This window comes from Protopterus annectens, chromosome 9.part0 (assembly GCF_019279795.1).
Source record: "Protopterus annectens isolate FY-2018-M chromosome 9.part0, PAN1.0, whole genome shotgun sequence".
Lineage (NCBI taxonomy): Eukaryota > Metazoa > Chordata > Ceratodontiformes > Protopteridae > Protopterus > Protopterus annectens.
In genome coordinates, this window is record NC_056743.1 from 1,519,700,635 (window position 1) to 1,519,728,210 (window position 27,576).

A 27,576-nucleotide genomic window follows, 5' to 3' on the forward strand; every position below is an offset into this window, starting at 1 on the left:
CAAGTGCTTGAAGATTGTCTATGTCCTTGTTTATGAGGTCCATAATAATACACTCCATGGCCTTACACATCAGACTTGTAAAGCTAATGGGGCGATAGTTTCCAGGGTCAGTAGTGGCACCACCTTTGTGCAAGAGGATGACAATGGCAGTTCTCCATTCTGCTGGAATGAAGCCTGTACTTAGGCTATGGTTGAATAGGGTGCTCAATGGCAAGACTAGTTCTTGCTGCAGATGGTGCAGAATCAACCTGGGATACTATCATGTCCCATGGAAGCTGTGTTCTTTGCCTTGGATAGGGCCTTTAACACTTGCTCTATGAAGATGTGAGGTGCGGGACAATTATCGGGGATGTCTAATGGGCCATGAGGGGACGGGGGGGTGAAATTTGCGCTGAACCAATCTGCTAGCAAGTTGGCTAAGTTAACAGGATCAGTGTAAATGGTACCATTAAGAACTAATTTGGAATAAACCTGGGCTTTGCCATGGAGGTTCCTGACCTAACTGAAAAAGGCTTTGTGGTTACCTTTTGTTTTGGGGGCTAGTTTCAATTCACAATTGGCTTTGGATGTTTTCACTAGTGATCTAATTTGCTTGTTAAGGCTAAGGAGGGAGTTCTTCCAATTGAGAATTTGTAGTTAAGGGAACCCTGCCAGAGGAACAAAAATGGTTAGTTACAAACCTAGAAAATTTGCTGGGCATTCTCTGCACTCATACAAGGTTGCTAAGGCCTGGAACTCCTTACCTCTATCCATCAGGTCAATACCCTCCCTCTCCTCTTTCAAAGCCACTCTGAAAGAGTTATAGCTAAAATCTGGCTGTGTTCTTGCTCAAAATCAGGATAAACTATATCCCTAAATGTGAATAAGTATCTTTTCATTCCTTATACCTCCTTTACTCTCCCTTCTTCGTTTACTTGTATCAAATTGTCTTCCCTCACTTTCTCCCTAAATATACATAAGCCTGTTTTCCCTCCTTTCATATTGCCATTCTTGTTTGTATTAGACTAACTTACCTTTAATTTTTCTACAAACTGTCTAAAATTTCTCTAAATATTATGATTGTCATACAAATATCGATTCTTAACCAGTGGTTTTGTATTGTCTGTTATTGTATGTTTTTGTTTTATTTTTGAGAATTGTAAAAGTATTGCTTTTAAAATGTTTTGTAATAATTCGGAGCTTTTCTCCTTGGGCTTCCACTGAAAATGGGCTTATACCCAGCCGAACTTTCCCACCAATCAGTTGTCAATAAATAAGTCACTGGTGTCACTGTGTCATGTTTCAGACATAAGGAGTGACACTGACAACAGGAGCAAACTATTTGTTGATGACAATAAAATAGGAGGGACAGTTTAGGATGGAGAACAAGCCTTCAGAGACACCTGAGGAAATTGGCACCATAGAAAGAGAAATGGCAGGAAAGTGTCAAGTGCTTCACTTCCACATGAGTAATCCTTAAGTGGAATACAACTGAAAGGAGTGACCCATACAAAGTACAGATCACTTGGAAGGAATTTGGGTGGTGGTAGCAGGAAAAGTAAAACCACATGGTACAAACAAAGAAAACTTGTAGCCAAGGCCATTAAGGGGTTGTACTGTATCCTTGAAGGAATAGTCGCGAGAAAGGTTATTCTACCCCTCAGTAGATCCTTGGTCAGACCCCAGCTGGAACAACATATTCATTTGTGTTGTTATAAGGATAATGATGTCAAGATACTCAAGAAGGCACAGAGAAAGACTGCTAGAGCAGTAAAGGGAGTGAAGAACCAGGGTTACGAAAGATTGTAAGAGCTAAATCTGTTCTCATTTGAATATGGACACAAAAGAGGAACTATATGGGTGCAGATAACACTTGGACAGAGAGGTACAGTACACAGCCTACAAGCAAAGATGGGGAGGAGACATATCTGCCACATTGTGTTCATAATTCAGCTTGCATGTTAAGTGGTATTTTTTTTATAAAACAGCAGTGGGTAAATGAAATGTGTTACCATGTGAGGATAGTGGACTGTAAGACCACATAATCCCACAAGAAAGCTTGGCATGGGTGGTGGGTGAGAAGAAGGATATGGGGGAGGGCAGCTGAAATATGCTAGCTGTACAAATAGGGTAAACTACATAGCTTGTCCTTCATGCTATTACGGCTATGTGATTTAATCTACCATAATGTCACATTCTGGTGCTCAGTATCAAAGATTTTCCTGCAGACTACTTAGTTGGCTGCATTGCAAACAAACTTCATTGGCAGTGGGTTGTTATTACACCACATGATGAAACTGAAGAGTTCTGTACTACTACTTAGTACTGTCCCTATATTTATCAGAGATAATGGAGAAGTGTTATTTACAGAAGGAGTGCTGGACAGTTGAGAATCAGCATTCCTGAAAAGATACTTGGATCAAAACCAGTGGCTTAATTTAAGAATGTGTGGCACAAGGCTAGGGTGATTCTTATTTAAAATTTTTAGGGCGATTATTGAAAGCTGTTAAGTTAGAAGGTCCTGCATCTTAACCAACAAATAATGGAAAGGTTAATCTGACTTGAATGGATCTTATGTACCATCAGGGGCGGCTCATGCTATAGGACTGTGGGACTGCAGCCCTCCCACCTGTAAAATGGGTCCCCCACCTGTAAGTCCACCCACCGTAGAACATATAAAAATAAAAAAATATCTCCTGGACTCTGCGCATGCGTGCTTAGTTCCTGACTGCTGTGTTAGGCAGACCAGAACCCCAAGCATGCATGCTCAGGCATTCCTGAGCTCCAGACTGCTCAATTAGGCAGTCCGGATAGGAAAAGCAGGAAACTCCGCCCTTCCAATCCAGAGATCTGTGCGATGATGACCGCACAAACCGGAAGGTCACCGAACTACATCTCCCGCAGGCTGGACCAATAGCAGGAGGCTCCAGCCTCCTCACATCTCGCAGGAGACCACACCATGCGCGGGCCAGTATGGAGGACTGATCGGGCGGGCACAGGATCGCGGACACCACAGCATGCAGGACCGATCGGACTGCATTTCTGGAAATGTGTGTGTGTGTGTGTGTGTGTGTGTGTGTGTGTGTGTGTGTGTGTGTGTGTGTGTGTGTGTGTGTGTGTGTGATGCCCCAGGTGCTTCATGGTGGTGGGTAGAGAATAAAACTTGAACCCTGTACCTTGGGCCCAAGTGACAACAGCCGGAATTCCCTACCCACCACCATTTCTAAAACATTTGCAGATTTTTGCCTCATATCTGTTCTGTTCCTCATAAAATCTGTGGTTTCTGTATTTTTGTTACTTAAAACAGGCAGTGGTAGCAGTGTTGCCTGACAGCTATGGGTTGTCTGGTTTGATTCTTGGCTGGCGTGCCTTCTGTGTGGAGTCTGCATGTCCTCCCTGTGTTTGTGTGGGTTTGCTCTGGTGTCCTCACTGGATATTTGTCCCTATTTTTTGGCCTGTATTCCCCCGTTATTGGCTTTGTCCAGGTTTTTGGTGCCAAGGTTGAGAGCTATGGTGATAACTGAACTCACTGAATATGTTTGGGGGCTGTATTCCCCCATTATTGGCTTTGTTCAGGTGTTTTGTGCTAAGATGTTGACAGCTATGGTGAGAACTGAATTCACTAAACTGTAGCCATTTAAGTTTCGGTCTTCCTTTCTTTCATAAAAATAGATGATTTGGCATAGTGGTATGTTGCTCTGGCTGTTTTGCACAGGGACCTAGGTTCAATACTTGGCAGTGAAATGTATGGTGGTAGCAGCATTTTATTCTAGCAACTTTCTAACATTATACAAGCAATGTTTAAAATGTGTTCCTGGTTTTTGGGCTTTTGTCCCCCCCCCCCCCCATATAAATTTTGGCTTTGTCCAGATTTCTTGTGCTGCAAAGTTCAGAGATGCAGCTGAGTGTCGAGTAGATTTTACAAGGAGCTGAGAGCTGTAGGGGAACAAAAGTTTAGTGCTGCTTATGCCAAGTCTGCTTGCATTGTAAATAGCACACGAAGTAGTGTACTTGCTTTTGATGCAGAAGGCTGTGGGTTCTACTCCCACAGTAGGTAGATCCATTGCTGATACTGTACTCTGTTGTAAAGGGGATGGATGCTGCATTCCTCTTTGGCGAAGATACCTAGTAACTATGGTCCTCTTATCAGTTTGCCATCCATTCCCTATTGCGAAATTACTCGCATTATAATATTTTTAATGCAACATGAACAATTTATTCCTCAAGGGCAACAGGCACTTTATTTGTAGATGAAACAATGACATATAAAGTTGTTTGCTAGCAGTAACCTCTTCATTAATAGATGACTTTTACTTCTTCAGAGATCATGCATATTTACTGATACTGGTGGACTGTTGAAGTTTGAGTAGACTTTTATGATGGAAATGTTCTGAATTGGGCAGTTTTGTCATTATTGGTGCATGCATTTTGTTTCATTGTTTACTGGAAAAATGTTCAAAACAATAAATTTAAAATGCCCTCCAACAACTGTACTGTATTGTACAAGGAATATAATTTAATACAGTCAGGAAGGTGTATCAAATAGCATGTGTATGTTTCGTATTCAAGGGGCCTATGATTTGAAAACAGCCCAAAATTAATCTTTATCTGCCACTGGCAAAATGTATTTTCTTTGAATGTGGGTTTCAATGCTGTTTCAATGAATATGAGTTTCAAGGGCAGAGAAGTTTTAATGCCAAGTCTATTTTCATTGTGAGACTGCATTGCTTTGTTTAGCAGATATCTATTAGGGTTTATGCTGTAAAATATAAAATAAAACTTTCAAATGAAATCCATATCATCGCAGAAGTAAAGCAGTATGCACATTACAGTGTTTATGGCAAATGGGGCGAAATAACCAAGGAATGGGACATTGGAATGGCTGCAGGGGGGACGCTCCATTCAACCTTTTGTGAGGGGGGGGGCAAACTCAGACAGCCCCGGCTGAACTATACCTCTCAACTGTCCAGAATTTTGCAGAATGAATAGATTTTTGCTTCTTATTTTTGGTTTGTTCCTCATAAAATTTGTGGTTTTCTGCCAAATCATTTAGGAATGAAGTCACTAAATAATGACAGACATTGAGTTTCAGACGTCATAACCTTCAGAAAAATGCATGCTAAAGCAAGACCTGTTATTCTATCAACTGTCTTAAGTTTATACAAGAGCACTTTTTAGTACTATTTGCATGTTCTCCCAATATATTTGGCCTTGTCCAGATTTCCTGCATTAAGAGGTTGAGAGGTACGTGCAAATAAATCGCTTTGCAGAATTAGGAATATCCAAACCTCTTAACTGTCCCCAATTTTGGCTCAAAATGTTGCTCTTCCCCTAATAATCCCTCTGCAAAATGGAAATTTTGGAAGAAAACATGGAGGGTTTACAATTATAAATAACTGTAATGATCAGAGTTATCGATTACTTTTATTTCAGAAATGCATGTAGATGATTTTATTTTGTCAGCTGCTCAAGTTAACAGTACTAATTTTAAAAAGGTGTCCTTTCTTTGACAGGTTCCCAGCTGTATTGTGTGGCAATTGTATATTTTTGCATAACATTTTTGGTCTGTTTTTCATAAAATTGTGGTTTTCTGGCAAATTAGTAGCAAATCATTAAAGACTGAAGTTAGAAAATAATGGCAGACATTTGGGTTTCAGATTTCATACCTTCAAAAATTCATACTAATGCAAGACCTACTATTATTCTATTATCTTTCTAAGTTTATAAGAGCAATATTTAAACATTGTCTTTATTTTTGGGCCTGTGTCCCACTTCTGTGTATGCTTTGTCCAGATTTCTTGTTCTGAGGTTGAGAGGTATGAGTGTCATAGCCATCACCGTCAGCCAGAGACATTTCAAACTGTGACCTACTTTTTGCACCCCACTTCCCATTGTAGTGGCTCTGGATGTGTCCAAGCAAGGCAAGGAGCAGTTATGTAGTGTAAGTGTGCAGAGTATTCCCCCATCCAAGGGAGACCACACGTACGACTGGCTTTTCATGTGTCCTTGATTTTGCAGAATGTTCTGGTTTTCTGTCATATTTTTATACTGTTGATTTATGCTTCTTATTATTCAGAAAATGCATGCTGTTGCAGTGCCCTGTTGCTCTGTATTAAAGTAGCAATGCTTTATTGACCATCAGGTAAGCTTGTTGGAGATTGTAAGATGCAAGTAAGCTTTAATAAGCATGCTGTTAAAGAATTACCAACATTGAAAGCCTTTTCATTGTTGCCATGCAGAGAATATTTACATAACTAGATAATGTATAAGCCTTAGTTATTGAAATGCATATGACAGTATTTGAAATAAAGGACAGGATTACAGTATTTTCAGAAGCTTGTTACATTTGTTGGACACTTGCAGTTATCTTTGCAGGCTTTACCCGTAAACTAAACAGAATGCCAATATATCATGTGTGGTCCATATCTTGTGCAGTAATCCTTTAAGCAATTTATCTTGAGCTTGTTTCTCATTTGCTGTTCATTTTTTTACTTTGATCATGTGTTCCCTATGAAACAAGTCGATAGTTATTGTCAGGCATCAGGTCTTTTTGGATAAGAAACATTTTTACAAGTGGGGGTATCACAGAGATTGCTACTTTCAGCATTTTACTTGGTAATTTTATAAAGCTGAATATAAATTATAATTAGAACTGCAGTGCAAGGAGAAGTGGTTTGAGCTGAGTGCTGCTTGTTTTATTTTATACTTGATTTTGACTGGCATTGCAGTAATGTATTTAAAAAGCAATTTATTTTTTCATGCCTCACAACCTTTGTATTTCCATCTAGATATTAAGTAAGTTGTCATGTAGCCAATGCATTGAAATATTTTTTTCTTGTACACTTCATTTTGTCTTGATTGGACTCTCGTAATGATGGTTTGGCACCCAGGGCAGAGTATTTAATTAAAGTTCCAGTTGTTGTGGTTTTGAGAATAGCTCCACACCTTTCCAGTTGGTCACACCCCTTCCCATTGGCCCACCCATTCAGCTGTCTCCTGCAGCTCCCCTTTAATTTGAAGTCACCAGCCGCCACTGTGTACCATCAAAATCTGTGTTTTTGTGAGATGTTGGTGCCATTGCAGTTTTTTTTCATACTGCGTGTCTGCAGCAGACTTAAACTTGTAACTATCTTGTTTATTTATGTCTTGCATTTTTTTTGCGTTGCATCAGATTCTCTTCTGATTTCATAGACATGCAGCTCCACATGTTTGTAAAAAATAAGATGAAAAGAGAAATTTCATATTTTCATGAACCTGTTAATGTTATGCATGCAGCTTTTGTCAAAGTACTTAACATTTTTGTGCAGTCCTGAGGCCTCTGAACTTTGTGTATTGGCCTTATAATTTTTGTTGCAAGTCTACAACAGTTGATTGGCATTCTCTTCCACCTCTACATTTGGTGATCTGCTGCATCATTTTTCTGTTTACTTCTGGATGTTTAGATTTTGACTATGGCAACATTATTTAGTTGAAAATCCCTGCTTTGTATTACATCTAAACTGTGTATGCATCTTCTGTTACCAAGTTTTTTTTTCTTTCTCTGTGGTACCTTTGTTTAGAATTTGTATTTGCTTTTACTAGGTCATAACTTCCATCAGTCCAGTCTAACTGTGCTTGCTCAGTACATTTGGATCAAATTGAATTTGCAGCTTTCAACTTATTTTTGAGTTTGGAAGGAGCCTTGCTGCCTTTTTAAGGTTTGTGTTTCAGTTAGATTGTGACCTTCAGGCATAAACATTGTAGTCTAGCTCTGTGACATAGAATGGTGAAGCCCTGACAGTGCCCAAGGTTGATTAACAGTTTGAGCATTGAAAGGAGCAGGTGGGAAGGGTGGGAGTGGATGGGTGATACTGGCTTACCCTTTCTCATGGAGAGGGGAGGGAAGTGGCTAACCCCACTGCACCACTGACCCCTCCTGTTTAGGAGGGGGCCACAAGAATGCATCCATAGGAGGCATGTGAAAAAGGCACTCCACAAATAAAGGAACAGTATGGGAGTGAGTGAAGGTCTGCCAACAGGTAGTCTGCATAGGCAGTGACTCTAAACAGAGCTTCCCAGGTACCATGGGGAGTGGTTAGGTTAGGAATCCCCATTATGACAAATGATGACCTATTGATGCCCGATAACAGCCTCCTACCAGGAAATTAATGGGCTGTGAAGCTCTCCTCCTTGGGCAGAAAACAAGTGGCCATAAGACTGTAACCTTTGTTGCAGAATGAATGGTATGGTTTTCATCCTTAGAAGGGAGGAAGAGATGAGTCAGTAGGATGGCAGTAAGAAGGCCTGAAGGAGATGAAAAAGACTTAAAGTCTGCACTTTGAATCTTTCATTTGTTTTTCAGTGAGGTGCTTATCAGCTATATTGTAACTTTAATTTTTTCTCTTCTTTCAGATTTTGGCATTGCAAACTGAGGTGGAAAAGATAAAATTGGTCATAAGCCATATGCAACAAATGGTGAAGAATGCTACTTGAAAAGATCTTTGTTCCTACAAATTGAAATGAATTGTGTCACTTGGTAACCAAGGATTTTTCATGCTGTGGCCATGTCAAGTGGAGAAAGGCTTTTGAGAACTTGTACTTACATTATCAGTCACAGGAGTTTTTCAAGATATAAACCTTACTCACCTAACATAGCTTGTTACTATAAACATTATTTATGTAGTGTGACTGGTGGTGCTTGCCATTTCCACAGGAGCTAACAGTGGATTAATTTTTTACTTAAAATACGCTAAATAGTGTTCCTGTCTAGAAATACAGATCATGACTTTAACTAATATTCTGCCAAAGGCACAGATCCCAGGTCTGTTATCTGTGATGATGAAGAATACCAGTGTGATAAATTATAGCTTGTCAATTATTTGCATGTGATGCTTTCAAATTATACGTGGTATTTCCAGTGTCACAGGTGAATGTTCTCCTTGTTCTTTATATTCCTGTGAAAAGAATTGCAGGTCTTCACTCTCTCTCTCTCTCTATATATATATATATACACACACACACACACACACACACACACACACACACATATATATATATACACACATATATGTACACACAGACATGATAGGACAGTAGTATAAGTTGTGCTTTGTCTGCTAGCTGAATCATTTTGTGAAACCTCATTGTATTTAATATTTTTTCAGTGCAGGGATAATCACTTGTTTTGTACAGTCTCTCTAATGGATCCAACAATATTCTTGGATTTCAGTAAATACTTCTGTTTATGATCAACCTGAAGCATATGTTCACAGTTACTGTGAACTGTGAAAAAAAAACATTAACTGGTGCAGAGTTAAGGATTCAGTAGAGTACAGTAAGAAAAAGAGCTATGTACCAATTTACGTCTTGACCTTTTGGCTAAGACCAGGTCTGGTATCTTTTCTTATCAGTTTAATTGGGAAGAAGGGCTGTAACATATCAGTCACAGGGAGGTTAGAAAGGATTAGGAAGATCGATTGGATAAGCAATTCACAAAGAAACAATGGTGAGATATGTATGTTTCCCAAATATGCAGCAAAGTCTTGAAGGTTTAGCATATTTGCTTGGAAGAGTTTACATAGGTTTTTTTATATCCGAAGTGGACACCAGAGATTTTTTCCTTATGTAGATAGCAAGCAAATGTTGGAGGTATGTTGGGGAAGAAAGAGGTAATTGGGAACATATTTTCTGGGAGTGTAAAGAGTTGGAAGACTTTAAAAATTTCTTGCAGACACTTCTGTCAGAGATACTGGGTGAGTAAATTGGTGAACTAGGGAAATGATTTTTGAGTTATGAAACAGAATTGGAATTGCCTAGACATTGTAAAGCCTTGCTGAGTCTAATTATGGTGGCTGCCAGTAATGCAGTTATTAGAAAAGGGAATCAAAGTCTAAATCAACTGTACTAGAAGTAGTTAATATAGTAACAGAGATAAAGCAGCTCGAAATGGTATCTTTAGAAAAGGGTAGGAGCAAATGACATAGAAAAAAATAGGAATTGTGAATTGTGGGACCAGTACGTGCAGAATAATGTTTTGGAGGAGGAATGAGGTTTAAAAGAAGGCAGGATTTGAATGAGCTGTGTAATGTCTGGTAATGACTGGATAGATTATAAATGATATACAATATTTGCAATTAAAGTATGTAAGTATAGTCTGTTTTCATTTATATAAATGTATGATTGCCTATGTCATGATAATTTAATAAAGATGTTTCTAGTTTAAAAAAAAGGGTGTAACATATGTAAATTAATGTTAAACCTGAATAAAAATCCTATCATGTCATCTGTAAAGTGGGATGAATTGCTGACCCTCTTGCACACATTCAGCACATCTGTCTCCACCACTAGTTACACTCACAGTTGAATGAGCCAAGGAAGGGAGAAGGTGATAGTGAAGTGATCAACAAATACCACTAGGCCAGTGAAATGAAGCTGCGACCACAAGAAAGATAAAACTTGAATAAAACAGTCACGATTTTTTAATTATTTAATTGCATTTAATTGTGTGTATTCTATATATCAGAGCTGTTTTTGCTATGAATTATTAATTCTTGGAAGGCTTTTTTGCTGAGGCGCCAGAGTGATTTTATTAAAGTTTTGTTTATCTTTCTTGTGTTCGCAGCTTCATTTCACTGGCCTAGTGGTATTTGTATATCGACTGTTCTATTAGTGTTTTTTTTTTTTATAGTGATCAACACCCTGCTGTCTAGGGTACTGTGCTAGTAATACAACACAAGGAGACTTCTTGCTTTTGTGGGAGCATCTGTGCACAAACATACATGTTCATTATGAAAACCACTCAGATTGCCTGACTTGCAACATAGTACTCATATGCATTCATTATACATCACATCATTACACGGATGGAAATTGTCTAGTCACTCAAAAGTAGGACTGCCTAGGTCTCATTCATCCTGCTAGCAATTTGTCTTCGCTCTCCATCCATTAAAAACGCTTTATCCACAGTCCTGTGGGTTGTGCTTCTTCATGAATCATCGCTGCACATTGAAAGGTTATGTCTGGGACTGGCTTGCGGTGAGCTTTGGGGCATTCAGATTAGTAGTCTGCTGGGGATATAGATACTTGAAGATCTGCAGGTGTTCAGTGAAGTAAAGGAGATCATAAACATAAAAGGCAAGTGAATACATTCCGGTGAATATACTTTAGTGCATATAATGTGGTACAGTCATCTGATGTGGGTATCAAGTCCCATCTTTATAATTCAGAGCTAAATAGCACAAACCCTTACAGTGTGTTACACTTCAAAAAATTGTCACTTTATTAATTTACATTTTTTCAGTCTTTCTCCATACATGCAGACTGTCAAGTAGATGAGGCTCCAGTCTAACGTCCTCAGGTATTCCCATGCAAACTCACCCACATCCAGCTCTATGACAAGGTATGGAGTTATATGTCATGCAGCTATAGCAGTAGTCGGAGATGTGTGTATAAATGTGTAATGAAAAGGACTGCCTAATTGTGGGACAAATGTATTCAGTCATTTAGAGAGAACTTAACCTCTGTCTATAAGCTTAAGATTAATAACTCATATCAAGGAATGATAAATATTCCATAGCTGTACATGTTTTGGAATATATAAAGACATATCAATGCACAAAAGCTAGTTTTGAAGCCAAGCTAATAAAATAGGTAGTGGATCGGCCTCATAAAAAGACTTTCAGGCTGTGGATTTGAGCATGATAGAGGGCAAACTGTAGATTTAGACATAATAAGCAGGCAAAAAAAAAGATACAACTGTAAGCTTTTACATTTTAAGCAATAGTTCCGAGTCAAAAGACACATTAAATTATAGTGATTAACTTTTTGAATCTTAACTGATCATGAAAAAGCAGGGTAGCATCACCCACCCCCCATCTGAAACCTAAACTTTACTGTCAGTGTAATCTGTTGCTTGCCACTCTGAAGAATATTCATGTGCATGTAATGAATGTGGCAGACTTCTTAGGTGCACACACACAAAAAACTCATCATTGGACTTGCAGTGACAATATCAGATTTGTTTAGTAAGAAATGAAAGAATATTCATGTGCATGTAATGAAAGGGTGATGGATTTTAAATAGAATGAAAATAGCTAAACAGAATAAAAAATATACATACACTTAGACTGTATAAAGAAATTGAAGTAATAGAGAGCTGCATTTTGTAGGCTAGTTAGTGCAGTAAGTGCATTAGTCTCATAAACTGAAAGTCACGAGTTTGGCCTTTACACAGAGCAGTTTCACCTTTTAGCTGAATTCAACAGTGATGATGTAGACATGTCAGCACTTAATACCTGCACAAAAGAGAAATGTGCAGCTCCTGTTGTGTTTAATAAAACACAGGGTAATTTTACCTTTTAGCTGTATTCAACAATGATGATGTAGGCATATCAGCACTTAATATTTGCGCAAGAGACACCTGAAGGTCCTTTGGTGCTTAATAAAACATAAGCGAACCTGCTGACGGTCCACTTGCACTTTTCAACTCTGCACATAGAGTGCCTTTCTTTCTGTAATGGAACATCCTGTGATTCCCTTGTACTTCATTAATAGATCACCACCTCATTCCCAATTTCAGATGTAAGGGTTACTGAAAGTAATCTTTCTCAGTCAGATGTAGAAAGTGAATTCAAAAAACAACTGCCACGAACTATATTGTAATAAATTTATTCACCTCTAGCTTCTCTGCATAAGAGCCTTCAAGGAGTGCAAACACTTAAAAAAACAGATGCCTTAAATAATAGTTTGTTTAATAGCTGTTCATATTCGTATTTTATGGCCACGGACCCTTCTGTGAATATTCCCAGTATTTTTCGGGAAGAAAGTTTAGATAGCTCACAAAGAACTGTGGAACAGTATGTTTTTCAAGGGTCTACTTTCTTTTGTTGAATCTCATTTCACCCCGACCACTTAGCTGAAAATGCAAATTACTGAAAACTCATTTCACTGAACTGAACTTAGTATATATGGCATGGTGTAGAGTACTGTAAGGCAGGTAAAAGGTATATGACCTTTTCCCCACTGTAGTGTGATCCTGGAGTTGGTCTATATAATTGGGGGGGGGGGCACAGCCCCCCACATTGGTGGGTGTGTTTTATTTTGTATTTTACCAAAAACGTCAAAACAATACATTTTAAACAATAGACATGATTAGTTGCAACACCAGTGACTAACTCTCTGCAAAAGACAATATGTACTCAAAGTAATTGGGGGGCCTACGCCCCCATCCCCCAACTATATATACTAACTACAGGATCACACTGCACTGGGGAAAAGAGCATGTACCTTTTACTTGCCTTACAGTACTCTACACAGTGCCATATATACTAACTGCAGTTCAGTGAAATGAGTTTTTAGTAATTTGAATTTTCAGCGAAGTGGTTGGGGTGAAATGAAATTCAGTGAAATGAGATTCAACCAAACAAAGTCGACCTATTTTTCAATTGGAAGATCTTGTCCCTAGAGCCATGGATGTTTCTGTCAAATTTTGGGATAAGCACATTGAGGAAAGAAATCATAGGACAGACAATCCTTTTGCATCTGTTGAAATGTCTGCTGCTGCCACCATTTCAGTTGAGCTGCAGGAATTGAACAATACATTGGAGAACCTACTGTTTAAAGAGACAAATGTTCATTTTGACACCTTGAGCCTTAAGAGATATTTGAAGTTGGACATTGCATCCGCTGGCTTAAGAGCATTTAAGAACTTCACCACTCCATTTGATCCAGCTAATGAAGAAGATCAAATCTTTAGGGGTCGGTGGATTGCTGCAGCACATCAGTGCTCTATGGAGTGGGTAAAAATTCTCATATAAAGAGACTCACTGAAACAGAAGAAAATGAAGGAGGATATTTTTCACTGTGGTCAAAAATTAATGGACAAATTAAATCATTATGATTAGGTAATTAAATAATTATGATTAGATAATTTGTTGGCAGAAATTATGAGACTGATTTAATGGAATGGAAGAAGCATAAACTTAAAAAGGACTTGCGTGATTATAACAACGATAAAGCTTTTCTATGGAAAAACAAATCAAATCCCATTACATCATCCTGCCAAGGGGCGGGAGTTGAGAAATCTCCCTTAGTCTCATTTGCTATGTCAGAGGATACTGAAATGGCAATGGATGGAGATAATGGAGGGAATTTTCTGCCATTGCCCCTGGAACAGAATCCAGCAATCCACCCAGAAAGGTTTCAAACAATGCTTTTACAAGTCAGCAATCCACAAATAGTAAGAAGAGAGGAAGAAATGGATAGGGACAATATAGAAATACAGACAAACAATCGGACGGTAAAACTAAAAAGACTAAATTGTATTATTGCTTGTAATGATGGTGCAAATGATATTTTTAAGTCTTTAGTTTTAATTATCTACTTATGATGTGCCTGAAGCACCTTTATCAGATTTAAATTTAGGCTGAATGTTCATACCTACAATACTGCCTCATTTGTATGTTTTTAAATGTGAGGTTTTGCATTTTTCTGTAAAATTGCATCTTTTGGATTTTTTTTTTTAGTAAGTGGAGTGGTGATATTGAACTTAATGATTTAGATAGTAGTGCTGCCACCTCATTTTTTTCATGTGTTTCAGATGAATGTGAACTTAAAGAAGTGTAATGCTTATAATGCATTAGATATTAGCAAGGCTAAATATGATAGTATGTTTATTCCTCCTTTTATTAACAAAGACATACAAAGTTTTACCACAGCTTTTAACCATGCAATTGAGAGTGTGTTTAATAACAAATTTTAGCAAAGAATGACGGATGGCTTTAAAATGCTTTGTGTGGTGATCATAATTTGGTTATAAACCTGCCAACAAGGGAAACAAAATTGTTATTTTGAATCATACATACTATGCCAAAATGTGTTATGATCATCTAAATGACACTTTGTTATATGAAAAAAGTGATATAAATATTTATAATGAAATTGTGGAACAATCTTTATTACTGTTGAATAAAGGAGTTCTCTTAGGATATTTTTCTAAACAAGACGTGGAAAGAAAGTTTAGTGTTTCTAACACACAGATAGCGACATTTTATTGTCTTTCTAAAATCCACAAAGGCATAGATAATTTAAATGGTTTCCTATAGTGTCAGCAAGATAATATTTTTTACATAAGGGAATTTTCTTGCACAAATTTCTTATGCCTTATGTTGTGAAAGTGCCCTCTTATATTAAGGATACCAATGATTTTTTGGGGAAAATTAAGGATGTTTAGTGAGATATTTAATATGTATTGGTTTTCTCCGGATGTAAAAAGTTTATATACTAATGTACAACACTAATTAGGAACCCAGGCTTTATATTATTTTATGGGAAATAGCCTCTATCTAATTATATTCACGAATTAGTATTGTTTTGTCTTAAGAATATATATTTTTATTTTTAATGATGAAGTGTTCCATAAAATTCAAGGCTCAGCTATGGGGGCAGCTTTTGCCTGCATGTATTCTAATTTAGTTATGGCTAAATTTGAGTTGGAGTATTTGTATTATCACAAATTTTTAAGACCTATGTAATGAAGTACTTAAGTTACATTGATGATCTAATTTTTTATGTCATGTTGGAGAAAATGAAATTCATCAATGTATACACAATATTCAGATTAACCAATTCAGTTTTACATTTGCTGGGATACAAACAGAAGTATAAGTTACTTTTCTAGAATTGAATTTGTATGGTTTGGTAGAGGGACAAATTCATACTTCAGTACATTCAAAATTGGAAGCAGGAAATATGTTTTTATATGGCATTAGTTGCCATCCCCCCACCTTATTTCTACATTACTATATGGTAAAACAATGAGTGAGAAGGTCACTGAAAAACCAATCAGTAAAAACAAAAACGAAAACTCCAGCAAAGCTAGAACTTGCACTGAGTGACCTCCCAAACTTCTTGTATCAGAGGCACATGGGATATATGCAAATGAACCTTATGAACATCAGGTGTTTCAGCTCATTGGCAATTCTGAATTTCCATGACTTGTTTCGTCATTTTAATGGACAATTTCAGGCCAATAAAGCCAAACCCCACTAGCTGTGCATATGCACATTTCGGCCTTGTTATGACCTTGCCAGCACAGCACAAGCAGAATGTTTGACTAAGCATTAGAAACATAGGGCTGTTATACCCAGCTGATGTCAGTTATCATTAGGGTCACTGCAAAACTATCCCAGACAACAAACTAAAACAATGAGTGAGAAGGTCACTGAAAAAACAATCAAAAAAACAAAAATGAAAACTCCAGCAAAGCTAGAACTTCCACTGAGTGACCTCCCAAACCTCTTGTATCAGAGGCACATGGGATATATGTAAATGAACCTTGTAAACATCAGGTGTTTCAGCTCATTGACAATTCTGAATGCAGTCAGCACAGCACAAGCAGAGTGTTTGACTAAGCATTAGAAACAAAGGGCTGTTATACCCAGCTGATGTCCATTATCATTAGGGTCACTGTAAAACTATCCATATGCATATCCAGAAATATACGTATCCATTGGCCTGAAATTGTCCATTGAAACGACGAAACAAATCATGGGCATTTAGAATTGCCAATGAACTGAAACACCTGATGTTCATAAGGTTAATTTGCATATATCCCATGTGCCTCTAATACTAGAGGTTTGGGAGGTCACCCAGTGGAAGTTCTAGCCTTGCTGGAGTTTTCATTTTTGTTTTTAGATTACTATATAAAGAATTTTTACAATTAGACGAAATTCATAATCAGGATAATTTTTTGAGAGGGGGTGCAATATACAGCAGATATGTTTGTTAAGAGAGAATTTGGTAAAGAAATATTGGAAAATTCTATCCAAAAATTTTTAAACAAACGTAATGGTAAAGAATTGATGGGAAGTCAAAAATTCCATAAACAACCAGATAACAAGCATTTGATAAGAAACCATAATGTTATATGAAGTAAGAGGAAAGTAAGGATATTTATTTTGTAACAGTGTATAATATGCTGAGTGAACAGTTAAGTGATTTATTAAAATATTATTGGTGTATTTTATCAAGGAATAAAGATCTGGGTGGTTTAGCAATTTTCCACATGTATCCTGTAAGAGGGGATGCAATTTAGCAGGTATGGCAGTACATTGTAGATTTATTCCACCAAACAACACACATAATCTTCATATAACTCCCAGGGTAGGTATTTTCAAATGTGATAAATGTTCTGTATGTAAATATACAGTAAATAAGTTTTCTAAGATTAATGGTTTGAAATTGTATCTTAGAAATGATTTTTCATGTAATACAGAAGGTATTACATATGTATTAAAATGTTCATGTGAATTGTTTTATGCAGGGGAAAGTTAAAGGGCTTTTAAAATTCAGTTCCAACAACATATAAGAGATATTAAATATGAATGATTAGAACACCCTTTAGAACTGCAGTTTAAACACTTCCACGAAAATAGTTTAAAAGCTTGTGTTTTTAGAACAAGTGAAGGTCAAAATGCGATAACATGCAGAAATTAAAGATAAATTATTACAGAAAGAAACTTTTATATTAAAGAATAAGAATTTCACACCATTAGGTTTAAATAGGGAATGCAATTGGAAGTACATCATTAAATAATTAATGTGATACTAAATTGCTACACCTACATGATGCTGCCTCGTGTTGTCTGGTATTAAAGGCATCTGTTTCATAAGTCTTTGTACTCCATCAAGGCTCTTATGCAGAGGTGCTGGAGGTTAAAACATTTGTTATGTAGATCATAGCAGTTTTTTTTGTTTACTAGTTAGGAGAAAGTGAAAGCACTGGCAGACATCTTAAGTGCGCATACATAAATACAAATCTCACAAGTCAATGGGCTTGCAGTGAACACATCAGATTTGTTTACTAAGAAATGAATATTTATCTCCATGCTATGAATGTGTGATTAGGCTTCATTGTGAGAAGGTGCCTGCATCCATGCTGAGCTCATTTTTATAGAAAAAAAGAAGGGCTTCCAGGGGGTCTTTTGGCTCACCCACGTGCTCTATCAGTTAGATGAAAAGTCAGTATTCTTACCTGTCTATAAAACGGAGATGCTTGCAATTTGCGGTGAGGGGACCCCCCCTGTGATGGTTTGGAAAGTGGAGAGGAAAGGGAGCAATGAGCTTTCCCATGTTAAGACCCAGTTGTGAGTGGAGAGCATTATGCAGTTTCATTGCAGATTCAGTTCTTCAATCTCGGTCAGTCCTGAGAAAGAGTGGAAACATCCATCTGCTCCCATGTCATGCTGCAATTTGGTATCAGCCTAAACTGGTGCTTGCCACTGAAGAGTCGCAGAGCAGCGACTTATCAGTAAAGCTATCTGCTTCAGCCATTAGGTTACAATTGAGAAAAATTGTCATTTTAGTATTTTTATATAAGGGAAGTGGGTACATTCATTTGATTGATACAGATTAGCCCAAATTTCATTCGTTGGCATAGATTTAATGGTCGTGGAACTTCAAGCATAAGACGGACTGCTGAAACATTGAGATGCTTACCCCATGTGGCAGCAGCTGAGATGAAATGCATCCTGTTGTATGTGTCCCTCCTTTTATCCGTGGTTTCATCTTGGTGATTTGTGTTAGCAATTGACAAAGCATCTTGGCCGGAACCTTCGAGTCCAAGAATGATGGTCACAAGGCTCAGTAATGAGAGAGTGCAGCAGCAGTTCGCACGCTCTCCTACTCAGACTATCTAATTGTTAGTTTGAGGGCAAATGTTGAGTGTAAAGGACTGCCTGCTTGTTGTGGAGCAGATTGTTATTCCATAGCTTAGGAGGAACTTAATGTGTCCTGCTTATGACAGCAAGAGTGATCATTTTTCTCAAGGAAGAAAAGATATTCCATAGCTGAATAGAATGAAAAATATACAGCCATATACAATGTATAAAGAAATGGAAGTGGTGATAAGCTGCATTTTAAGCCTTGTTATCGCAGTAGGTAGCGTGTCAGTCTTATAATCTTAAGGTCTTGAGTTTGATCCTCAAACAGGACAATTTCAAATTTTACGTGCTTTCGACAACGATGATGTAGACATGTCAGCATGTATTACCTATGCAAAGGAGGCACCTGAGGCTCCTTTGGTGCTTAATAAAACACACAGAGTGCCTTTCTTTTTCTAATAGGACATCCTGTGATTCCCTCGTACCTCGTGAATGCATCACCCCTCACTCCCAATTTCAGAAGTAAGGGTTACTTAAAGTAAGCTGCTCAGTCAGACCTAGAAAGTGAATTCACTGGCAGACTTCTTAGGTGCACGCACATAAATAAAAAGCTCACAAGTCTTTGGGCTTGCAGTGATCACATGAGATTTGTGTACTATAAAATGAAAGAATGTTCACGTGCATGCTATGAATGTGTGATTGGTGTTAAGGTTTTTATCATCAGTTGGCTACTTTGCTGACTCAGTGGAAGGAGCCCTGGAGTCCAGTGAGCCTCACTTCCATCAAAAGCGTCTAACTCTGCTAAGTGAAATGAAGTGAGGTACGGTCTGAGGAATGCATACCGTAAAAGTGAAACAACTATCTTCATACAAGTTTATCGCTTCCTCAGAAGCTGCATCAGTAGTTTGGGCCACCTGATTTTGCTTGCTAAGCTCATCTATGAAGCTGCATTGCTCTGTCTGCCAGAGGGTAGTCTTCCATTCTGGTGAAATCAACTTCTGGCCACATTAGTGGCCACTGGCAGAGATAAAGACTTTGTGATTGTAGAGCTGATGAGAGCCTTTCCACTTAGGCTTCATTGTGAGAAGGTGCCAGCAACCATGCTAAGCTAATTTTTATGGAAAAAAGAGAAGGGCTTCCTGGGGGTCTTTTGGCTCACCCACTTCTCTACCAGTTAGATGAAAAAGTCAGTACTCCTGGCTGACTATAAAACATGATGAAATGCATCCTGTTGTACGTCTCTCCTTTCATCCATGTTTTCATCTTGGTGATTTGTGTTAGTTGACAAAGCATCTTGGCCAGAACCTTCGAGTCCAAGATTGATGGTCACAAGGCTCAGTAATGAGAGAGTGCAGCAGCAGTTCGCACGCTCTCCTACTCAGACTATCTAATTGTTAGTTTGAGAGCAATGTTGAGTGTAAAGGACTGCCTGCTTGTTGTGGAGCAGATTGTTATTCCGTAGCTTAGGCGGAACTTAATGTGTCATACTTATGAGAGCAAGAGTGATAATTTTTCTCAAGGAAGAAAAGACATTCCATAGCTGAATAAAATGAAAAATATACAGCCATATAGAATGTATAAAGAAATGGAAGTGGTTACGAGCAGCATTTTAAGCCTTGTTAGTGCAGTAGGTAGCGCGTCAGTCTCATAATCTGAAGGTTGTGAGTTCGATTCTCACACAGGGCAATTTCAAGTTTTAGGTGTTTTCGACGACGACGATGTAGACAAGTCAGCATGTATTACCTGTGCGAAGGAGACACCTGAAGCTCTTTTGGTGCTTAATAAAATACACAGAGTACCTTTCTTTCTCTAATCAGACACCCTGTGATTCCCTCCTACCTCGTGAATGCATCACCACCTCACTCCCAATTTCAGAAGTAAGGGCTACTTGAAGATTCAAAGATGGCTGCCGTTCTTTGAACACTGCTGAACTGCAGCTCTCCATTTAACCTGAGAAATTCAAAACCCTGAGTTGATAACACGAGGTTTTTAACATCAAATCTTCGAGAAATAATTTTATCTACACTTAATTATCCTATATTAAGGAGAAAAAACGGATAAAAAGGAATATATTTCACTGGATTGCAATAGATTAGCTGTCTCTGCAGAGAGAAGTAAACAAATGGACCGTGTGCTTTCTATACTGTAATGATTTGTGTACTAATAGGATGTCTAAAGAAGTTAAAAGTATGGAGACAACTACGACTAAAACCAAACTTTCGGAATTACAGTCACCTGAAAAAGATGCGATTTCCAAAAGGCAAAGAATTACCCAAACGCAGGAACAACAGAAAACAGGGATTAAAGCTAAACCTGATCAGCCTTTAAATATGGAAGACATCAAAAGAGCTCTGCTGCCTGTTCAAGAAGCACTGAAAGAACTGACTTATCAAATACAGTCATTTGGAAGTACATGTACTGGAAAGAATGGATAAGAAGGAAGCTAGAATTTCGGAAAATGAGGACAAAATAACTTTACTGGAAAAAAAAACAAATCTACATGATCTGGATATACAGCTTACAGACTTAGAAGGAAGATCCAGAAGAAACAATGTTATCATCAGAGGGATTCCAGAATCTATCCAGTATAATGAGCTAATTCCATCCATACTACAAATATTTGCAGTGCTATTAAATAACTCTGAGGGGATGAAACAGATTGTTATTGAAAGAGCGCACAGAGCTTTAAGAGAGGTACAAGCATCTAACTTTCCAAGACCTGTATATGCTAAAATTCTCAACTATCAAGATGTAAGTAGAATACTTATTACTGCAAAACAAGCTGGTGGTTATATTATGTGGGAAACTAATAAAATATCTTTATCACAAGATTTGCCTATGTAGGTCAGACAGGCAAGACAGGCTTTGTCTCCATACTGCAAATTCCTCATTAATAAACAAATTAAGTTTCAAATGAAATACCCTAATGTGCTTATTTTTACAATGGATGGAATCAAATATTCTGTTTCTACCAAAAATTAGGCTAAAACTGTGTTTCTTAAAATTTTCAAGGCTTTACCTGCATCAGAGACTTGAACTGAACCTTCGTTGAGACTGGCAGGCTGCTGAGATGGGATCCATTATCTACTGTGTCTCCAGGTCTGTGTAATCCTTTGTTTTCATGTGAAAAGCTGCAGGCCCCTTTCAGAGTAATAAAACTGCTTGTTTTCCTTATCTGGATTACCTGCACTCGTTTTCCAATGTTTTATGGCGTAAAAAAACTGTTTTCAATGAGGAGGAAGACAGGAAATGCCTAAAATGCTATCGAGGGGGTCGAATTCGATGTGACACTTCCGGGTGTCCGTCTGTTAAAGCGGTCCCCCATCGCGAATATTTCATAGCATTTCCTGCCTTGGGAAACCAAAGGGAACTGTTTAAACACTACCTTTGCTTATTTAACAGTGAAAAAACGTGATGTTTGGTAAATTAAACACATAGGCACACTTGTTATGCTTTCCTAATAACTGTTACTTAAAATCTTGTAATTATAGTAGTTACAGAGGGTGCAGGGTTATTATTATGTTAGTACAATGTAGTTGTCATTATAGTTTTTAATGTATTGTGTATAGAGGGTACTATATTTTACTTTAGTTAGTTAGTAGTCTGTTTTATTATTAAACTAGGTTAAAGTGAACTTATAAGTAAGGATATTACCAAGTAGTTTTTTATTTATTTAAGGGTATGAGTATTTATTTATTTTTTTTTCTCTTTCTCTCTCTCTCTCTCATGCGGACTCTGTATGATAGCTAATCTCAGTATAGGAAAAGGAAAAAAAAATTCCTTTTATGTAATATATTTTATATGTACTGTCTTATTATATGTGCAGATTGAATTGTTTAAATAATAGGTAACCATAGAGTTGTAGTTCATGGCAGTGTTCGTTAGGGAATGCTTAGTTTAGGCTTTGTCATAAGTAAGTTAGAGTTTATAGGTCTTAACTATGGAACACATTTTAAACTATATAATGTAGTGTTTTATATTTGTTTTTTTTCTGTATACCTTAGGTATTACATGTTATATAAGACCTATATTTATCCTGGTCCAGGGTTAGAGTGGGTAAGCACTGGGGTAGGACAGGATATAAGAATTGCTTCCACTATATGTATGACTTTGAAATTACTGTATCTGTTTACCTATGTTTTCTCTCCAAACCTTTTACTGTATAGCCAACCTTTGAAATGTGGGAATTAGATTCATGGAATGTTAAAGGGCTCCAGAACTTGAAGAAGAGGAAACTATTGTTTCATGTATTGTTGCAGGCTAGGGCGTGGTTTATTTTACTGCAGGAAACTCATTTAATGAATGATCAATGGGCGGATATTAAAAAAAAGAAATGGATCAGAGAGGTAATAACATCGAAAGGTAAGTCAAATAGTGCGGGGGTAGCTATAATTATTAAAGATCAGTATAAAGAGAAGATTTTGGACTCTAATTCAGATAAAGATGGGAGATGGTGTTATGTCACTCTCTCGTCTGCCCTATTTGATAAACCTATAGTACTTTTTAATATTTATGCGCCATGTAATAACCAACAAATATTTATAACATCATTATATTCTATTTTAATGCAAATCGATAGACACTATGTAATTATGGGAGGTGACTGGAATGCTTACCAAAATCCGAAGTTGGATAGATCATGTCCACAAAGAGCATTTAATAAGCATGCTGTATTAGCACTGAATGATTTAAAAGAAGATTTTCAATTATATGACCTTTTTCACTATTTAAATAATGATAATAGTACTAATAATTTTACATTTTATTCCCCATGTCACAAAATGTGGTCCAGAATAGATTTTTTTCTGATTTCAAGATCATTGATTAACTTAGACCTTACAGTTGTTACACATGCCAGATACCTATCAAATCACTCAAAAATTTCGCTGAGTTTCGCTAAAGAAGTAAAAGATATCTTACGACAAAGAGGGTATAATTGGTCTCTGAATCCAAACTTGCTAAATAAGGATAACATATTACAAGAAATTTCAAACTACCTTAAAGATTTACTGGGTGGTTTAAATAAACATCAGAATGCCCCAGATATTGAATGGGCTGCATTTAAAGCTCAAATAAGACGGGTCCTTTTGCAAAAAGCCTTTTATTATAAAAAATATTAAATAAAGACATTCAAAACTTGGAATCCAAAATTAAACTACTCGATCAAGAGCTAATGTTAAACTTTAATGAGCAAACAGAGAAAGAGTTGCTTAAATGTCAAAGGGATCTCTTCTTAATTCAAAACTTTAGAGTAACATTTCAAGATTATAAGACTCTAGTTAAGTATGCTAATCATGCTCAAATGCCATCGAGAGTGCTGACTAGGATCATTAATCAATCAAAAACAAATGGGCAAATTTCAGAAATACAACTTAATAATAAGATATATCGTAAAACTGTAGATATTATTGATATCTTTGAGAAAATATATACTAATATTTATGAGGGGCAGAAGGATATATCCTCTGATACAGTTTATGAACAATTTTTACACCTGATTAAGTTTCCAAAAATAGGAGAGGATTTTCAAAATGATTTGGTTAAACCGATATCAGAAGAAGAAATAATATATATAATTGAGCATATGAAACCAAAGAAATCACCGGGTCCTGATGGGTTGACAGTGGAGTTTTACAAGAAGTTTGCAGAGTTTATCGGTAAGATACTTTCAGGTGTGTTTAACTATATAATTAGGAATAAAATTCATGATCCTCATCTTAATGCTTCCAAACTATTCTTATACATAAAGTTAACTCAGATCCCCAGAATCCAGATAATTATAGACTGATATCATTAATTAACGTAGACATGAAAATTTTAACCTCAATTATAGCATTTAGATTGAAGAAAATCATGATTCATATAATATCTAAAGAACAGGCTGGATTTATGACAGGTAGACAAACAAGTGATAATACACTTTCATTGCATACTATGATAGCGCATGCAAAGCAAAATAATCTGAATATATATGCTCTTATAATAGATGCACAGAAGGCCTTTGATAGGGTAGACACAAATTTTCTGTTTTATCTCTTACCTTATTTTAATATATCCCCGGAATTTGTTCAAATCTTACAAATTTTTATATAGTAATCCTTATACTACACTGTATATTAACAGAAGTTTTTCCAAAAGAATACAGATTAGGTCGGGAACTAGACAGGGTTGTCCTTTGTCCCCTTTACTATTTAATATTTATCTTGAACCTTTGTTTTTATATATTAAGCAGAAGGTTTATCATAATGTCCCAATAATGTATGGAACTAAAATATTAATGGCAGCTTTTGCTGATGATCTGAATATTTATTGTGCATCTCCAGTATCAGACACTGAGAAGATATTGAAAGCAGTTAATGATTTTTCAGAGGTTTCTAACTATAAAATTAATTTGGGGAAAACCAATATATTCCCTTTAAAGACACCTAAACCTTTCTCATTGTTACCTTTACTGGGGCAGGTAACATTCAAAGGTAATATTAAATACCTTGGTGGTGTGTTTTCTACAGATAATAAAGATTTCTGTAATAATAACATTAAAATAGTTTGGGAACAAATAGTTTCTGATTTTGTGAGATGGAAACATTTGCACTTGCCAGTATTAGCAAAAGTTTCTATTATAAAAATTAATGTATTGCCACGGTTACTGTATATTTTTAGGTCAGCCCATTTATTTCTTTCAAGAACATTTTTTAAACAAATTCATAAAGATTTGGCTAAATGTATTTGGGAGCCAAAGAAAACTAGCGTATCTTATGACAAATTAATGACCCCAAAAAGTAAAGTAGGTCTGGAGTTGCCTAATTTTGAAACGTATTATCTGATTGTGAATTCTAATAGGATTTTAAGAATGGCCAATCATGAGATAACTAGTACTAAGTGGACACCAACTTGGCTAACCCTGAACTATCAATATATTTTAAAGTTGAACATTAATCCTAAAGCAATGCCCTTTCTAGGTGAAGATATTCTGAAGGTATATGGGATTGTGGAACACATTAAAACTGAAATATTATCTTTACAGAGTCTATTTCAATCATTGGATTTACTTCAGCATATGATGGTCTTTCAGCCCTTTCACAGGAACCCAAATGTAAAGGTGAACAACCAATTAATTGATCTAAAGAAGTTTCCATTAATTGTTAATTTAACTATGATCGATATATATAAACATCTGGATCGATCGCCCAACCAAGTAAGACAAGAATTTAATTTACCTAAAAATTACCTGATTATTCTTAGACAGATTAGAGAATTTACTATAAGTTACCTACAAAACTTTAAACTGGATGAAGAGACTATAAATAAATTCTCTGAGTTGTGGCAAGCTCTCCAACAAGTTATTAAATGTATAACAGCTACGAATAAATTAATTAAAGAACTTAAATTTCAAGGTAAAGTTTTGTTATCAAATTATTGGGAAGAGAAAATATTATTGACAGATAAAAGTAATATGTTAAAGGCAATTGAATCGACTATTAAATCAACTTCTCTTCAAAAACTGTTATATACACAGCTGATGATTTGGAATAATGCATATTATACACACCTTGCCCTGCATAAATTTAATTCTAAAAACTCTGCAACATGTCCATACTGCAAAACTCAACCGGCTGATCTTCATATGTTCTGGAGCTGTAAGTGTGTATACAAACTGTGGAATTCCCTTAAAATTCAACTTCAGAAAGTGGGCTACCAAAGTACAGCACTGTCTTGGAAATTTATGATTTTGCATATTCCCCCGAAGGAACTTACCAGATCACAGAGTATAGTTCATATTAATATTTTCTTACTAATGAAGCTTTATATAGCTTCAAATTGGCTAGACCCAACTAAAATATCATGGCAAAACTTCAGAGTGTTGGCGACAAAACATATACTAGCTCATAAACTACTTTTAAATTCACATAGTAAGGGTATCAGTAATCCGAAAATTTGGGAACAGACATTTAATATTATATTATCATAAAACTTTTGAATTGAAGATAGTAATAATCATTGCTATATTTGGAGACAAATGTCTAATCAAACTGTTCAATATTGGAAACTTACTAATTATTCCTGTGTTTTTCCTATATTTCTGATGTCTTATATGGAAGAATTCTTGTAAATATTGTATATTGTTTGGTGTGATAGTTACAGTGTTAGTTAGTAGTTTATATTTTATAATTTTGTATGAAAAGTATATAACAATAAAGATTTATTATGGAAAAAAAAAGAAGTAAGGGTTACTGAAAGTAAGCTTCTCAGTCAGACGTAGAAAGTGAATTCACCGGCAGACTTCTTAGGTGCGCGCACATAAACAAAAAGCTCACAAGTCTTTGGGCTTGCAGTGACCACATGAGATTTGTGTACTATAAAATGAAAGAATGTTCATGTGCATGCTATGAATGTGTGATGGGTGTTAAGGTTTTATCATCAGATGGCTACTTTGCAGGCTCTGTGGAAGGAGCCCTGGAGTTCAGTGAGCCTCACTTCCATCAAAAGTGTCTAACTCTGCTAAGTGAAATGAAGTAAGGTACGGCCTGAGGAATGCATACCGTAAAATTCAAACAACTATCTTCATACAAGTTTATCGCTTTTTCAGAAGCTGCATCAATAGTTTGGGCCACGTGATTTTGCTTGCTAAGCTCATCTGTGAAGCTACATTGCTCTGTCTGCCAGAGGATAGTCTTCCGTTCTGCTGAAATCAACTTCTGGCCACATTAGCGGCCACTGGCAGAGAGAAAGACTTTGTGATTGTACAGCTGATGAGAGCCTTTCCACTTAGGCTTCATTGTGAGAAGGTGCCAGCATCCATGCTGAGCTCATTTTTATGGAAAAAGAGAAGGGCTTCCTGGGGTCTTTTGACTCACCCACTTCTCTATCAGTTAGATGAAAATGTCAGTACTCCTGGCTGTCTATAAAACATGATGAAATGCATCCTGTTGTACGTGTCCCTTCTTTTATCCATGGTTTC

General features: G+C 36.7%; 1 protein-coding gene and 1 non-coding gene across 3 annotated transcripts in view; both read left to right on the forward strand.

Moving 5' to 3' along the window:
• VARS2 (valyl-tRNA synthetase 2, mitochondrial) overlaps window positions 1–9,707 on the forward strand; it is a 1,808,135-nt gene extending 1,798,428 nt beyond the window's left edge. For both annotated transcript variants that reach the window (XM_044084462.1, XM_044084463.1), the window contains exon 30: window positions 8,371–9,707. In XM_044084462.1, coding sequence (XP_043940397.1) covers window positions 8,371–8,451 — 81 coding nt within the window. In that variant the 3' untranslated portion in view covers window positions 8,452–9,707. The remainder of the gene's footprint in view (window positions 1–8,370) is intronic.
• A 10,523-nt stretch (window positions 9,708–20,230) lies between these two features.
• TRNAM-CAU lies at window positions 20,231–20,303 on the forward strand. Its single transcript has one exon. It is a non-coding gene; the product is annotated as a tRNA-Met (tRNA).
• Window positions 20,304–27,576: the final 7,273 nt, after the last annotated feature.